General features: G+C 50.3%; 1 protein-coding gene across 1 annotated transcript; it reads left to right on the top strand.

Annotated features, from left to right (window-relative positions):
* The first annotated feature begins 2,686 nt into the window (after window positions 1-2,686).
* Window positions 2,687-14,189, top strand: DBH (dopamine beta-hydroxylase). Its single transcript, XM_071574694.1, is given in 14 exon segments — window positions 2,687-3,043; window positions 5,213-5,359; window positions 6,728-6,985; window positions 8,183-8,359; window positions 9,201-9,303; window positions 10,495-10,661; window positions 11,337-11,480; window positions 11,581-11,619; window positions 12,438-12,497; window positions 13,143-13,270; window positions 13,745-13,917; window positions 13,920-13,953; window positions 14,004-14,104; window positions 14,107-14,189. Coding segments are annotated over 14 exon segments (1,956 nt in total). The 5' UTR covers window positions 2,687-2,701.
* The last annotated feature ends 208 nt before the right edge of the window (window positions 14,190-14,397 follow it).

The following is a 14,397-nucleotide window of genomic DNA, read 5'->3' on the forward strand; positions in this document are numbered from 1 at the left end:
AGGGTCAGCAGCACCTGGTGGGGGATTAATGCTGCTGCTGGGGCTCATCCAGCATCCAGCACAGCCAGGCTGGGTCTTGGGGAACTCAAGTGAGCACTGTCCATCAAAAACAGCCCTTCTCTGGGATTCACAGCACACTTCAGGTATTCCCTGGGCATTACTGCACCCTTGGATCTTTTCTGCTGGAGTGTTTGGCAGGATCTGCATAGAGAGGGACATGAGGTGTGTGGGGACACCTGAGTCTCACCTCCAGCACAGAATGCTCCTGTGTTAGCTCCAGCTTAATTGTGCTGGCATTGCCTCTATTAAGAGCTCACAGGTGGGTCAAAAGCTGCTGTTTTGCTTTCAAGGAAAGGGACTGAACCCGCAGCCCTCCCAGTACTGCCCCCAGACTGCTCCACATCATCTTTGAATGGTCAGAGTTTCAGAGACAGGAAGCTGGTATTTCTGCATCTCATTGAAATCTTAAAATAAACACCCAGAGCAATGAGTGGAAGGAAAGCCGTATCCTTGCTCCGCACCTGGGTTTGTGAGCCACGAGGGAGAAAGTGGAGGGGGGAGAGGGAGATACACATTTTATATTATTTTTCTCTTCAAATAAATTCCCACTGCTTATCTGCAAAGTTCAGCTGTTTTCAAGCTGACCTGCCCGTGTTATGCTGTGCCACTGCAAATTCCTTCTGTGAAGGAAAGCTCAGGAGCTCCACTTGCACATGGCAGCAACCTGGAGTTTCATCTCTAATAGAGGGAGGCAGAACTTGTTAGCTGAGGACCCCCTCTTGCCCCTCAGTGAGGATCACTTGCCTTCCTGCCATGCTGACAGCTCAGCTTCTTCTCTTTTGAATGAGGAAACAAAGCCAAGAGAGGTGGAGAAGTGGGCAACTCTGCTTGGAGGAGGTCAGAGATGGAGAAAAAGAAAAATCTGTTCTCAGGATTTTGTGTAATGCAGCCAGACTTCTGCCCAAGTACCGGGGCTGGAAGATGAAGGACATCCATCTGATGCCTTCAGTGCATCCAGGAATGAGCTCAGGAGCCTCAGGCAAAGCGGGGGATGCTGTGTCATCCTTCAGAAAGGTGAGCAGAGCCATGGATGGGTGGAGGTGCAGATTCAGCTCCTCCAGCAGGAGCCCAGGGCACTGCAGGGGCTCCATTCACAGCTCCAGTGAATATGACCCCACCTCCCAGAAATGCCATGGTGGCAGTCTTCCCAGGCATCTCCAACAACCTCCTGCATGTCATGCTATCCAGACATGTGCTTTTAGGGCTGACACCAGCAGCAGTGGGAGGGATGGTTGGGATTGGGCTGTGCACTGGCGTCACTGGACTTGAGGGGTGTGAGATGGGGCTGAGGGATGGTCACCTGGGAGAGCTCAGCTCTCCAGCTTTCTCTCTGCATTGGCCTTTTGCCTGATAAAGCTGAATGAGAGACCAAAACCTCTACCCAGCAGGTCACCCGACAAGGAGAGATGCCCCGGATCAATTGACGCATTCCTGAGTAATGGTTATGTCTTAGGACAGTAAAACCTCATCGAATTTAACATAGAGATGCACACACTGATGATTCATTAGAACACCCAGGTGCTGTGCTGAATCTATTTCCTCTCATTACACAGGGCTGGGAAACGTGGAGCTGCCCCTATGACATTGCTGCAAGGACCCGGAGTGAAACCTGAGACCCAAAGGGGACTGGAGGGGACTCCGCATGGAAGGCATCCGAGAGCATCTCCTGTCACGTGAGCTGGCATTAATAAAACAAGACCACAAACTCCGAGACTAAAGCAAGGCAGTGTGCGTGTATCAAAAAGCTTGAGGCAGTTCATTATAATTCCAATTAATGGAGAAAAGTTAATAACCGAAAGAGAATACATCAGACTTTAAACAAACGAGAAGCGGGAGGGGGAGGGACAAAAGGTATCTTTAAACTGGACCTAAAGCCTCAAGTGCTACAAAAGCAAAGAAATAACAAATATTTATGATGTCTGATGGTCCAGGAAGGTAGAAGCTTTGGTGGGAGCCAAACTGGGATGGGAGAGGAGCTGGGCTTTGTATGGGAATCCTTAATTTTGTGTGCTGTGTGGCATTTGGAAGGGTCAGAAACAAATCACATAAAGGCAAAAGAGGAGAGTAGAGAGGAGAGACAAAAGTAGAGGAGAGGTAAGAGGAAAGATTTAACTTCTAGCTGTTTGGGGGAAATCAGCATTTTCTCTGGTATTAGCTTTGCTGGGAAAATATTTCAAATACTGTCAATATTATGTAATGCCTGGGAGCTCAGATAAGGCCCTGCTTGTGATCAGGGCTCTTTTGTGCTAATTGTCTGTCCACCTTTGGGGTGATCCCAGTCTGGAGTACATGGAGACCCAGGCCAGAGGCACCACGAGCAGGGCAGAGCATGTCCCTGCAGGGCTCAGCAAGAGCAGACTGTGAGGAAACAACCCTTTCCAGCCACTAAGGAAGATTTAAGAGTGAATCACATCAGTCCAGTTGAATTCAATTGCTATTGATAATGTCCATGTGCAATTAGAGCCAATTAAGGGGAGGCAGCGAATGACAAGTGTTTGGCCAGGAGGTGGGGCGGAGGGTCAATACAACCATCCAATTTCCCAACAACTGAATTCAATTAAAGGGTATCACTTACCCAGATTGCCCAGGAGGGCCAGCACATAAATGGGCAAGGCCAGGCACGGGGGGCTGTCCTGGCAGCATGCAGACCTCTGGGAGCAAGCCCTGCTCCTGCCCCAGCCTCAAGCTGCGGGAAGTGGCATCCATGTACTTCACCATGATCGCTGTGTTCCTGGTCATCTTGGTGGTGGCTCTGCAGGGCTCGGCACCCCGCGGGAGTGATTTTCCCTACAAGGTGCCCCTCGATCCCCAAGGGCTGCTTGAGCTCTCCTGGAATGTCAGCTACCCTGACCAAGCTGTGAATTTCCAGCTCCTCATCAGGGACCTGCAATTTGGGCTCCTCTTTGGGATGTCGGACAGGGGCGAGTTTGAGAATGCAGATCTGGCCGTGCTCTGGAGCGATGGGCACAACTCCTACTTTGGGGTGAGTCACTTGTGTGTTTGTATGGATGCTTTTGGGGTTCCCTCCCTGTGGGTGAATCTGACTCGTGGCTTGAAAGAGAGGGGCTGGTCCAGGGCACAGTGCATTTTGGACTAGTCCCACTGCTTAGCAGGAAGGAGTCCAAAAGGTCTTGGCAGTTTCTACCCCAGAGAAACCCATAGATGGGTTTGACATAGAAATTAAACCCAAAGAGAAAAGAAAAAAATACAACAGCACATCAGCAAGACTGAATGGAACCAGAACCAGGATGTTTCTGCTGTGTTTAGCCGCAAAGAGCTCCAGTGGGTGTTTGTACTGACCGGCTTAGACACACACACACAGAGGGGGTGCATCAACACCTTGGTTCACTCCTGTGCTGCTGCCAGTCCCATTAAAAATTAACCACAGCTCCCACTGATGGCTTTGAGGCAGGGCAAAAGTCACCAGCCAGACAGGCTGCTTCTGCCAGCACCAAGAACCCGGCTGTGAGCTGCATCCGATGCTGCTGCCGGGATCAACAGGATAACAGGGCAACCTGGGGTGCTGTCAGAAATTATACATGCAAATGCATTTGGGTGATATGTTAACACCTCCTGGCAGTAAATGGGGAGGAGAAACTAATTTCTAAGGGTGCTGTTTGATATTGCTGCTGCAAATTTCCACCCTTCCTGACACAGTCTGTTTGTCTGGGTTCTTGTTTGGGATCTCTTTCCACCCTGAGCTCTGCAATCGTATCCTCAGACCACCACATTAAGCTTATTGCGATTGCACTTGGCTGAAGAAAGCAATTCACATTTTTCTCTGTGTGAAGCTTTCCAGTAAGTTAAATTTTACCTCTCTGCTTACTTCAAATTAACCATAAAATACATTCTTTTGCAATCAGCCGCAATGTGATCTGCAGTGTAATGAAAGCATGAAAAGGAGGACTTATTATCTGCACTGTTTTCCTGCTAATTACCAGCCTTTCAAGATCTGTGGTGGCCCAAATGCTACAGGATTTCACAGCATCATGTTACGAAAACATAAAGGATAATTTTTAATCTGCCTCGGTGTTCTTATCGAAAGACAAACAGCCCTGAATGAAACACCCAGCAGCATTAAGGTTTTCTCCTTCACTTGGTGCTGAGCAGCATCCTGCATGGAGATTTCAATAAATCTCTCCAGTCCTGGTTTTCTCTCTCCCAGCAGCCTTTCTTCTGGATAAGTATGTCAGCTGTTAAAAAGATCCAAATTTGCTTAACCCCCTATGTACTAAAAAGATTAATTTGCACACCATATTCCTATGAAAACAAATGTCATGCAAGCTCCATGTAGCTGATTTTACTCTCCCCCTCTAAGGACAATATGTTCTCAAAATATGACTCTATACTTCTGGCTGAAATTATGCCAAGTTGCTTTATTCTTTTTCTTCTGTTTTTCCCCTTAGGATAAGAGAACTGATGCCACTTATTAATGTATGTATAGCGAGGTACTTCTTGGGTGCCTTTTCTCACTAAACAAAAGATCAAGGCAACAACCCTGTTCAAATCTAAATTATTTTAGGATTTTATACTCTAGACCTCCAAATCCTGAAGCACAAGTGTAACCTACTGCTTTGCTTCTTGGTGTGGCTTTGTCACTATCCTCAACAGCAAGCAGTTTTTGGGAGGTCATGCTGGGCTTCCAGAACAATCTGGCCACAACAAATTAAGGATTTTGAAGAGGGGCAGGTTAGCAATTTCTAGAGCTGACACTATAAATCTGATCTTAAACTGAGAGCAGCTGGCCTGTGGCAAGGGTTTTGGAGAGCACATCACCGCACTCCAGAAGGTTCCCCCCAGACAAATACACCCAAACTACAGCACAGACTGAAGCAACACCTTCATGTGTCCCTCTGGGCTCTCCTCTCCACCTGTCATTTCCACAGTCACATCTTAGCTTTTAAAGGTCTTTTTGCAGACTGTTAGTGCTGGGTGAGGTATTTCACAGGTCTGCCTGTGCTGAGCACCAAGACCCTTTTGGCAGCTCTGCCCGAGGGAGGCTGGAGAGAGACATGGAGCAACCAAAACATGGGCCCCTCTAGCTCTGGGAATGCAGAAGGTGAAGCAGCTGGAGGGACAGAAGGAGGATTTCAGGACCTGTGGTACCTCTGGAGGTACCTTCTGGCTGATCAGGGTGCTCTTTCTCTCTCAGGATGCCTGGAGTGATGCCAAGGGGCAGCTCCACATGGATTCACAGCAGGACTACCAGCTCCTCGGGGCTCGGAGGGCTCCTGAGGGGCTCTACCTCCTCTTTAGAAGACCCTTCAGCACCTGTGACCCGAAGGACTACCTTATAGAGGTACAGCACCACCCTCACCCCACTATGGCACCCCTGGGCCCCATCCCAGCCCTGGGGCACAGCTCCAAACCCCCACCTGCACAGCTATGTCTGGGTTTGGAGGCAGCATCAGGTGTTTGTGCTGTCTGAGGCAGAAAGGAAGCGAGCTACAGCTGTCAGTCCTGGGACAGGAGTGCTGTTTGGCACCATCTATTTAAGAACCCTTGTAAACCTCTATAAAGTGTAGATTTTAGCTCCTTTGCATCATCAGCTCCTGTTAAGCATGTGTTAGATCTATATAAATACCTCCTGCATCACTCTGGCCTGCCGTCTGGAGCCAACTGTTGGGAGTGTTACTTAGAATGGTTGGTGAATCAACAGGAGGCAAAGAGGAGGGTTGTGGCAGGAGCTGGAACAAAGGGACAGCAAATAGAGATGCTGTGCTGCACTTTTGTGTGGTTTGGTGACATCTCTCTAGGTCTGCATTCACCAGTCCCCTGTGAGATGGAATTTGGGGAAAGCCTTCCCAGTGGGGTTGTAACACAACTTCAGAATCTCAGCCATGGACCCCAGGTGCAGGCAGGAATTGTGGAAGGCTCATCTGAGATGAAAGCCCTTGTGGGCAGAATATTTTAGAGTCGATGTGGGCACAGTGTCCTCGAGATTTTGTTGATGGTTTTCAAAAGCGTGTCTTATGGTGAGAAGCATCTACTGTCTGCCAAAACACTGAGAGCCCTGGAGGAAACAATCTGTGTGTGAACAAGGAAAAGACTTGCAGGTCTTTATTCTCCTATGCTTTAAGAAAAGATTATTCTCTTTTTCCTTTCTTCCTTATCTCCTGTCCAGAGGTCTCTGTGTTCAGCAGCACCTTTTTTGCTTGCAATAGACTTCTCAGCAAGCTTCTTGTGGCACCTTCCCCCGCAACAGAAGCTGGGAAAAAGGCAGAATTTCAGGGAGAAGTTTTGTTTTTGCTGTTACTGCCCAGACCACTTACTGGGACTGGGCTGCAGGGTGGGATGAGTCCTGCACTGATGTGGTTGTCTCAGCCTGGAGCTCATGAGAGACGGGGGTCTCTGAAGGAGCAGAGAGGATATGTTACCATTATGGAATTGATGCCATCTGTGGAAAACTTTTCAGACTCTCCTACCTGGCAGGGAACCCTCCGTGGTCATGTCAACCAAAGAAGTGCCCCAAAATCTACAGTCTTCCGGGGACAGTGCAGCAAAGTGAGCTACTGGTGCAGTCAGGGTGGCTTCCCATGTGGGAATGGGTTAAGAGATCCATTTCTGGGTTCATGCCAGAATAATAGTGCTAATAATGGTGCTAATAGTCCATGCAGCTCATGTTCCTAGTTGAAAAATGACCTGATGCACTTTGCTGTTTCTTCAGGATGGCACAGTGCACCTTATCTATGGGATCCTGGAGAAACCAGTGCATTCCCTCCAAGCCATCAACATCTCTGCCATCCACGGGGGACTGCAGAGGGTGCAGCTGCTGAAGCCCAACATCACCATCCCTGAACTGCCCAGAGATATGAAGACCATGGAGATAACTGCCCCCAACGTTGTCATTCCCAGCCAGGAGACAACCTACTGGTGTTACATGGCAGAACTCCCAGAAGACTTCCCCAAACATCACATTATCATGGTAAGAGGTAGGAGAAGAGGGCTGCTTTCCCCAGGGCAGATCAGCAAACATGTTCACATTTAGCCATCCTGCAAAGTCCATCTCTTCCCTGCCCTGTCTCAGGGAGGCTTTCAGACCCATGCATCTTTCCAAACATGGTCCCAAAACATCTCCCAGAGCCATCCCACCAGCCAGTAGCACCCTAATCTCTTTTAGAGAACTCCAAATCAGAAGTTTCTCTGCAGGAGGTGGCCAGGTGGTGTCTTTCCACCTGGCAAATCCAGGGCAGGCTCAGAGATGACTCCCAGCAGAAGGCAGAGCTGTGGCCATCAAGGACAGACTTGTAGCAGGATGATGGCACACAGTGAGCTATGAGGAATACATAAATATGGGAAACAAAGCAATAAGGCTGGTGGGAGCAGGGCAGAGTGAGCTAGGATGTGAATTGGTTTTTAAAAGATTAGGCATACCCCCCCAAAAAAGGGTTACAGACATAAATGCAACTCATGTGTGTTGCCCAGACATGTTTTAGGTGCTTGGGTCACCTCCCAGAGGCAGGAACCTGCTGGCAGCCTAGTGCAGGGAAAGGAAGAGCTGCTGGGAAAGCATTGTCCCAGCAGGTGTGGACGTGGCCCAGCAGGTGACCTGGCACATCCAGAGTCAAAACCACACAATGGGGAGAGAGAAAACCTGATACATGAGCTGAAGAGAGTGCTCAGTGATTTATAGGGGAGAGACAGTTCTGCAAAGGAAAGCTCAGAAGGAGGATTTTCTCTTTAACAGATGGTGTGAAGTGAATCATCTGTGTGTAAGTGAAAAGTGTGTAACTCCTGATACCTTCCTGCTGCTGCAGATCACTTCTACAGCTGGCACTTTTAGCCAGAGCCATTCCTCGACTTGTTTTAGTCACTCTTTCTTCTCCAAATTCCCTTTGCCATGCCCCAAACAGCTGTGGGATAGAAATAAAACCCAGTAGCTGCAGCAGAGCTACCACAGTGTGGCCAGGACTCTTTATAGGAAAAAGAAATGTCCCCAGGGTCACTTCAGCCCTGCAAAACTGCTAAAGGACTCAATCATCACAAAGCAGACCAAGATCTTCTGCTGATCAGGTGCACCTGTTGCTGGAGAAAGGATTAGATGTTTCTATACATGTTTTGGTGGGCTCTGGGTTGATCCCAAAGCCAACCAAGAAACTACATTCTTGGACCTATTTTGCAGTATGAGCCAGTGATCACAGTTGGCAACGAGGCCCTTGTCCACCACATGGAAGTCTTCCAGTGTGCTGCAGAGTTTGACAGCTTCCCCCACTACAACGGGCCCTGTGACTCCAAGATGAAGCCAGACCGGCTCAACTACTGCAGGCACGTGCTTGCAGCCTGGGCCATGGGAGCACAGGTGGGTGTGAGGTGGGACCTGTTGCACTGGGTGAAAACTGCCCTGCTGTCTCCCAACCCTTTCTAATCCCCCTCTTGGGATTGCCCCATGTGGGTTGCTCCCACCTTGTTCTCTGCTGGTTTAACCCTGTCTAACCTCCCCAACCTCCCCTTGGCCATGTCTGTGTTCCTGCCTCAGGACAGCCTACCCCATAAATCTGGGTCCCAGGCATGAACTGGTCTGGATTTTCTTCTATTCCCAATTCTGGGCATGATCTAGTGCAGGTTTTCCCCCATTCCGGATCCCAGGTGTGATCCAGTCCGGGTTTATCCCATTCTGTATCCCAGCCCTGATCCAGTCCAGGTTTTCCTCCACTCCATATTCTGGCCCATACCCAGTTTGGATTTTCCCCCATTTCTGTATTTTGGCTCTGATCTAGTTATGGATTTTCCCCCATTCTGTATTCCAGCACTAATTCAATCTGAGTTTTCCCCCATTCTGTATCCCAGCCATGATCCAGTCCAGTTTTTCCCCCCATTCCGGAGGTCCCCAGAGTAGAGGTCTGAGTTCAAGGATTGTTTGGACAATGCTCTCATGGATGTGGGGGGATATCTGGGGTTATCCCGTGCAGGCCCAGGAGCTGGACTCAATGATGATCCTTCTGGGTTCCTTCCAACTCAGGATATTCTGATTCTACTGGGGGGTTATGTCATTGCATGTACATGTGACATGGGAGAAGCCTTTGAAAGCAAGACCAGCTCATGAAGCACAATCAAGAGCTCAGTCATGTCCCTCAGCCCAGGATTATGCCCAGACATCCCTAGGAAAGCCTGCTCCCCTAACACCCTCCCTCTGCTTCCAGGCTTTCTACTACCCTGAAGAAGCAGGACTTGCCTTTGGTGGCCCGGGCTCCTCCAGATATTTGCGCCTCGAGATTCATTACCACAATCCCCTGGTGTTCAAAGGTGAGGGATGTGCAGCAAAGTCTGGTGCCTCCCCAGTGAGGCCATGGCAGGAGAACTGTGGAGATTCCAGGGAAGGACTGACATCCCTGCTGGGAAGGGCACTGGCCAAAATCATAGCCCTGTTTGCGACTTTCTGGAGACCTGATGGTCCAGACCTGCCCTAGCAGAGGAATACATTAAATTCCCATCATGCTGCTGCTTTTCTGGTCTCAGCAAAGTCATCCTCATGGAAGGCTGGACCCCCATCCTTGTGCCAGCCCAGTGGTGGAGAAGGATGCTCAGGAAATGAGCCTATCTGAGCTTCCAGGCAGAAAACTGCCCCTACAGTTCCTGAAGGGATGTGATCTAAGGCACACCAGTATTTAGTTGGGCTGTTCTTAGGGTGTCCCTCCAATTTCTGTGCAAGGTGGTGGATCTCAGAGCAAGAACAACAACTGTGCCAAGTCACAAGAGAGAAAGCAGCAGCATTCTGGCTGGGGATGGGGGGATATGGATGTTGTTTTACTGTACTCCTGCCTCGATAACATTGTCAGGAGACACATTGAAAAAAAAAAAAAGGATTCCAAACAGCCCAGTTTCTTCATTAACATAAAAACAAGTAGCTTCTTGACTACCCAAGTATATTTTTAGGAGACCAGAGCATATGCACTGTAAATCAGTCATAGCACATTCGGCAACTCGAGAAGAAACACGTCTATAAATACAGAGCTCATGTCTTTCATGATTTATCTGCTTTTGCATGTTAACCAATAGTGTCTCCCCTGTTATTCTTACCCCTGAGTGGGCTCCAGCCCAGAGACAGGGAGTTCAAAGCTGGCCTGAACCCCTCCTGACCTACTGACCCTGCTCTTTCCCTTTGGTTGCATGGCCTTAATTTCCAGATGTATCAGTTAAAGAAAATGCAATGAGCCACATTTCTGAGGGAGTTCTCCAAAGTACTTCATGCTCTGTCCTTCAGCTTTGGGGTCTCCAAAGGCACCCCTTATCTCACTTGCCTGGGGGCAATTCAGCGTTAGGTTGGTGCTTGTTCTGGGGGATCAGGCATGTCTGGGACTACTCAGTAGACTTGCATGAAAACCTGTAGGATTTAAAACAGCAAGAACCACACAGATTTAGAAAACGTTGAGGGAGAGGCTGGTGGTGCAGCACAGCATCATTTTTCACACCTGACTGTGTCCTCTCACCCGCCAGGTCGCCGTGACTCCTCAGGGATCCGACTCTATTACACGGCCACCCTGCGGCGCCACGACGCCGGGATCATGGAGCTGGGCTTGGTCTACACGCCGGTGATGGCCATTCCCCCTGGCGAGGACTCCTTCATCCTCACGGGCTATTGCACCGACAAGTGCACCCAGCTGGTGAGTGCCTGTCCTCTCCACCCTGGCTTCTCCTTGGAGAATGTTTGCACATGGCTTTTCCTAGGTAGAACTGAACTCCTGGCTTCGAATTCCCAGTCTTAAACTTACCGTGAAGTTGCACTGAAAAGGAAAATCTACTGTGTACAACAAACAGAGAGCAGCTGGTTGGGATGCGCCGAATCCCTCTCGAAGCAGCTCTCCTGGGGAGCCATCTGCTCCAGCTCCCCAGGGTACCATTCCCATAAAACTTACTGCTGAGCTGGCTGTGTCCCAGTGGTGCTTCCCTCCACGGGTACGAGAAAATTGGCTTCTGCTTCTGAGGAGCTTGCCAAGAGCTCTTGCAAAGATGGTTCCAAAATGCCCACCTTGCTCTCAGGGAGGTTTTAGGGGATGTTTTTGTAGGGCCTACCCAAAAGGAATAATTTGTGCCACCACTAATGAGTGCAGTGAAGCAACAAGCATCCAGCTCAGCTGCTCCTGCTGACCTAGAGCATTGCTTTGGCAGCAAACTGAGAGTCTGTCCCTCTTCCAGGAGCTCACTGACACCCTGCTGCACGGGGACAGTGACCCCCTAAACCCCTGTGTGAGACCCAGCACAGTGACAGTCAGTTCCCAGCAAACAGCAAGGGGAGAGGGATGGGGCCAGCACGGGGGTTTGAGCTGTCCTTCCCACAGGCTCTGCCTGCTGCCGGCATCCGCATCTTCGCCTCCCAGCTCCACACACACCTGGCAGGAAGAAAAGTGGTGACAGTGCTGTCCCGGGATGGGAGAGAGCGGCAGGTTGTGAACTCTGATGGACACTACAGCCCTCACTTCCAGGTACAGGTGTCTGCATGGGCAGTGGGATGTCACCCATGGGGTTGCCCTGGGCACAGTGCCACAGCACTGCTCTGATGTGACCCCTTTCCTTCCCTCCCAGGAGATCCGCATGCTGAAGGAGGTGGTTGCAGTTTTTCCAGTAAGTTGCTCCAGAAACTGTGACAGTCTCCAAGCAGCACACCCTGACCCCATGGCCCTGAGCCCCCTGCCTCCCTCCATCACCCCATCCCCTCTGGGGACCTCCCGGGGGGCTGCAGGAGGACTGTGGACCCTGGGTCATATCTGCCATCCTCACATGGATATCCTGGGCATGCCACAGCCCATCTCATATGGCACAAAACTGGTGTGTGGGCAGCAGGGAGCTAAATAAAGGACCTAATTTAGCTGGGCTTCGTCTAGCAGAGGGAGGCTCCTCAGGGGGTGAGGATGAACCACAGCAGTGCCCTCTCTCCTTCCTTGGTAGAAGGAGAGGAAGAGATTTGGCATCAGTGGTGGGAGCAGGTGGTAAAACAGAAGTGGAACATGCCCTGGGGTCTTGTGGGTGAGGAAGAACCTGGCTGCAAAGTAGAGGACATCTATGAAACCTGTCATGTCCCATGAAGCTGCCCAAAAGATTCATCACCCACTGAAGTTACACCCAGGGCTGTGCTGGGACCCTGTGGCTGTTGTGCCATCAAGTTGGGTACAGACTTGGCACTTCGAAATGTTGCCAAAGTGTGGGTGTTTTTTCAGGTGTTTCAGCCCTGCAGAAATCCTTAAAAAGCAAGGAAAGCAGGAAAACACCATCCCTGGGATACAGCCCTAGGGAATCTCCACAGGGGATGCAAGTTTAGCAAGCACTCCTGTAGCATTTTAGACAGTGCTGGTGGGGAAACAGGCTACTGATACGGAGAGCAGAGATCTGTTATGTTGCACATTCCTCAAGCCCCAAATCTGCCTGTGTTTGAACCCCCCCAGGGCGATGAACTTATCACAACCTGCACGTACAACACGGAGGACCGGAGCCGAGCCACTGTGGTGAGTGCAGGGGCAGCTCACCTGCCTCTGTGGGGCTGACGTGTGTTGGCATCCCAGGGCTGGGGGCATCCACAGAGTGGGCACCTGCATGAACCCAGGCTGAATCACAGCCAGAAAACAGAGGGAGGGTGGGAAGAAGGGAACTCGCAATGCTCTGCTGCCTGCAGCGGGGATGGCAAGGTGCTAATTGTGAAGTAGCATGTGTCACTCTAATTCCCATCACAAACTGTTCCACTAGGGATTAATTGTAATTAAAGAGAAGTGGCATTTTTTGACAGTGCATGTTATTTTCTTACATAGGCAGCCAAAAAAATTAAAGAGCCTGTCAGAGGTACCATCAACAGGGACAAAGCTAAATATAGCAGAGGGATTATAGGAAATCTGCATTTTAATGTAAACCACACAGTCTAGCCTGAAAGTCTGTCCTTGCACAAAGGGCAGATGGGCAGAGTGCTGCCCATCCCATGCACCTGAGGGGATGTGTGTATCTATTTAGATATCTAGATATAGAGAGTATAGCTATAGATACGTGAGAGTGCACGTAGAGGTGTGAGCTTTGTGACCCCCTGCCCTCCCTGCTGACTGTGCAGCCCCAGCAGGGCACAGCCAGACCCCACTGCCACCACCTTTGTGTCTGTGCTGCAGGGAGGGTTTGGCATCCTGGAAGAGATGTGTGTGAACTATGTGCACTACTACCCCCAGACACAGCTGGAGCTGTGCAAAAGTGCTGTGGATCCGGGGTACCTGCACCGATACTTCAACCTCGTGAACAGGTACAGAGCCCCTGCACAGCAGAGCTGAGGGGAAAGGGATCACTTTGATGGTAACACTGGAAAAAAGCTAACTCCAAGGTTTTAAGGATGACTGTGTGGTGAAAACCTCTGTGAAGGGAGAGCAGTCCTGGGAACGGACTTCACAGAAAGAGTCAGTGCATGACCATGTGCTTAAGAGCAAAATATTCCGTATAACCCAAGGCAGACACCGAGCAGCCATGCCAGAGAAGCCACAGCCCATCCATTCAGGATGAGAGGGTGAGGTGCTGACCTTGCACAGGCTGTCCTACCCACAGGGAGTCAGCTGGCCCAAATCCTCCCCTGCAGGTACCACCTGCTATAGACTCTCCTTGTGCCCAGTGCTGACCTTAGAGCCATTCCAGGTCAAGCTTTGGGCAGGGAGGAATTAGTCACATCCAGGTCTGAAAGGGGACAGCACTGCTGTGTTTCAGTGTGATGTTTCTCCTGCCCCAGGTTTAACGATGAGGAGGTCTGCATGTGCCCACAGGTCTCTGTCCCACAGCAGTTTTTCTCCATCCCCTGGAACACGTTCAACAGAGATGTGCTAAAATCCCTCTACGGCTTTGCTCCCATCTCCATGCACTGCAACAAATCCTCGGCCATCCGGTTCCCGGTACGTACAGCTTCACTCCAAAGCTTCCCAACAAAACTCCCAGCTGTAGGTAAAAAGCAGCTTGGCAGAGCTGTGGCAAGGTCTGTGCCAAGCACACAGGTCAGGTGTCCAGTGCTCAGGACACATCCAAACCCACCAGGCTCAGAGCAGGGTGCTGGAGCTGTCAGGACAGCCCTGGCATCAGCAGGACACTGAGCCCAGCCTTGGTGCTTAAACAATCCATCCAGAGCCCACCATGGATATTCCTGGCCAGATTCAATTAGGAGATGCATTTGCATAAAGTGATTTGGAGGCTGCTTTTGCTGAGTGTTAAAGCAGGGCCAGCTCCAGATCCAAGGAGAAACGTGAGGTGGTTTTTAGGATTTTGGCAAATCACATCAGGTCCCAGCAGAGTGAGCTCATTATGCACAGCATCTGTGCAGCCCCGAACGCAGCCAGCCAGCAAAACGTGAAGGATAAAGGATAGAGAGATCTTTAAAGAAAAACCAGGCCC

The sequence above is a fragment of the Pithys albifrons genome, chromosome 20 (assembly GCF_047495875.1).
Source record: "Pithys albifrons albifrons isolate INPA30051 chromosome 20, PitAlb_v1, whole genome shotgun sequence".
Classification (NCBI taxonomy): domain Eukaryota; kingdom Metazoa; phylum Chordata; class Aves; order Passeriformes; family Thamnophilidae; genus Pithys; species Pithys albifrons.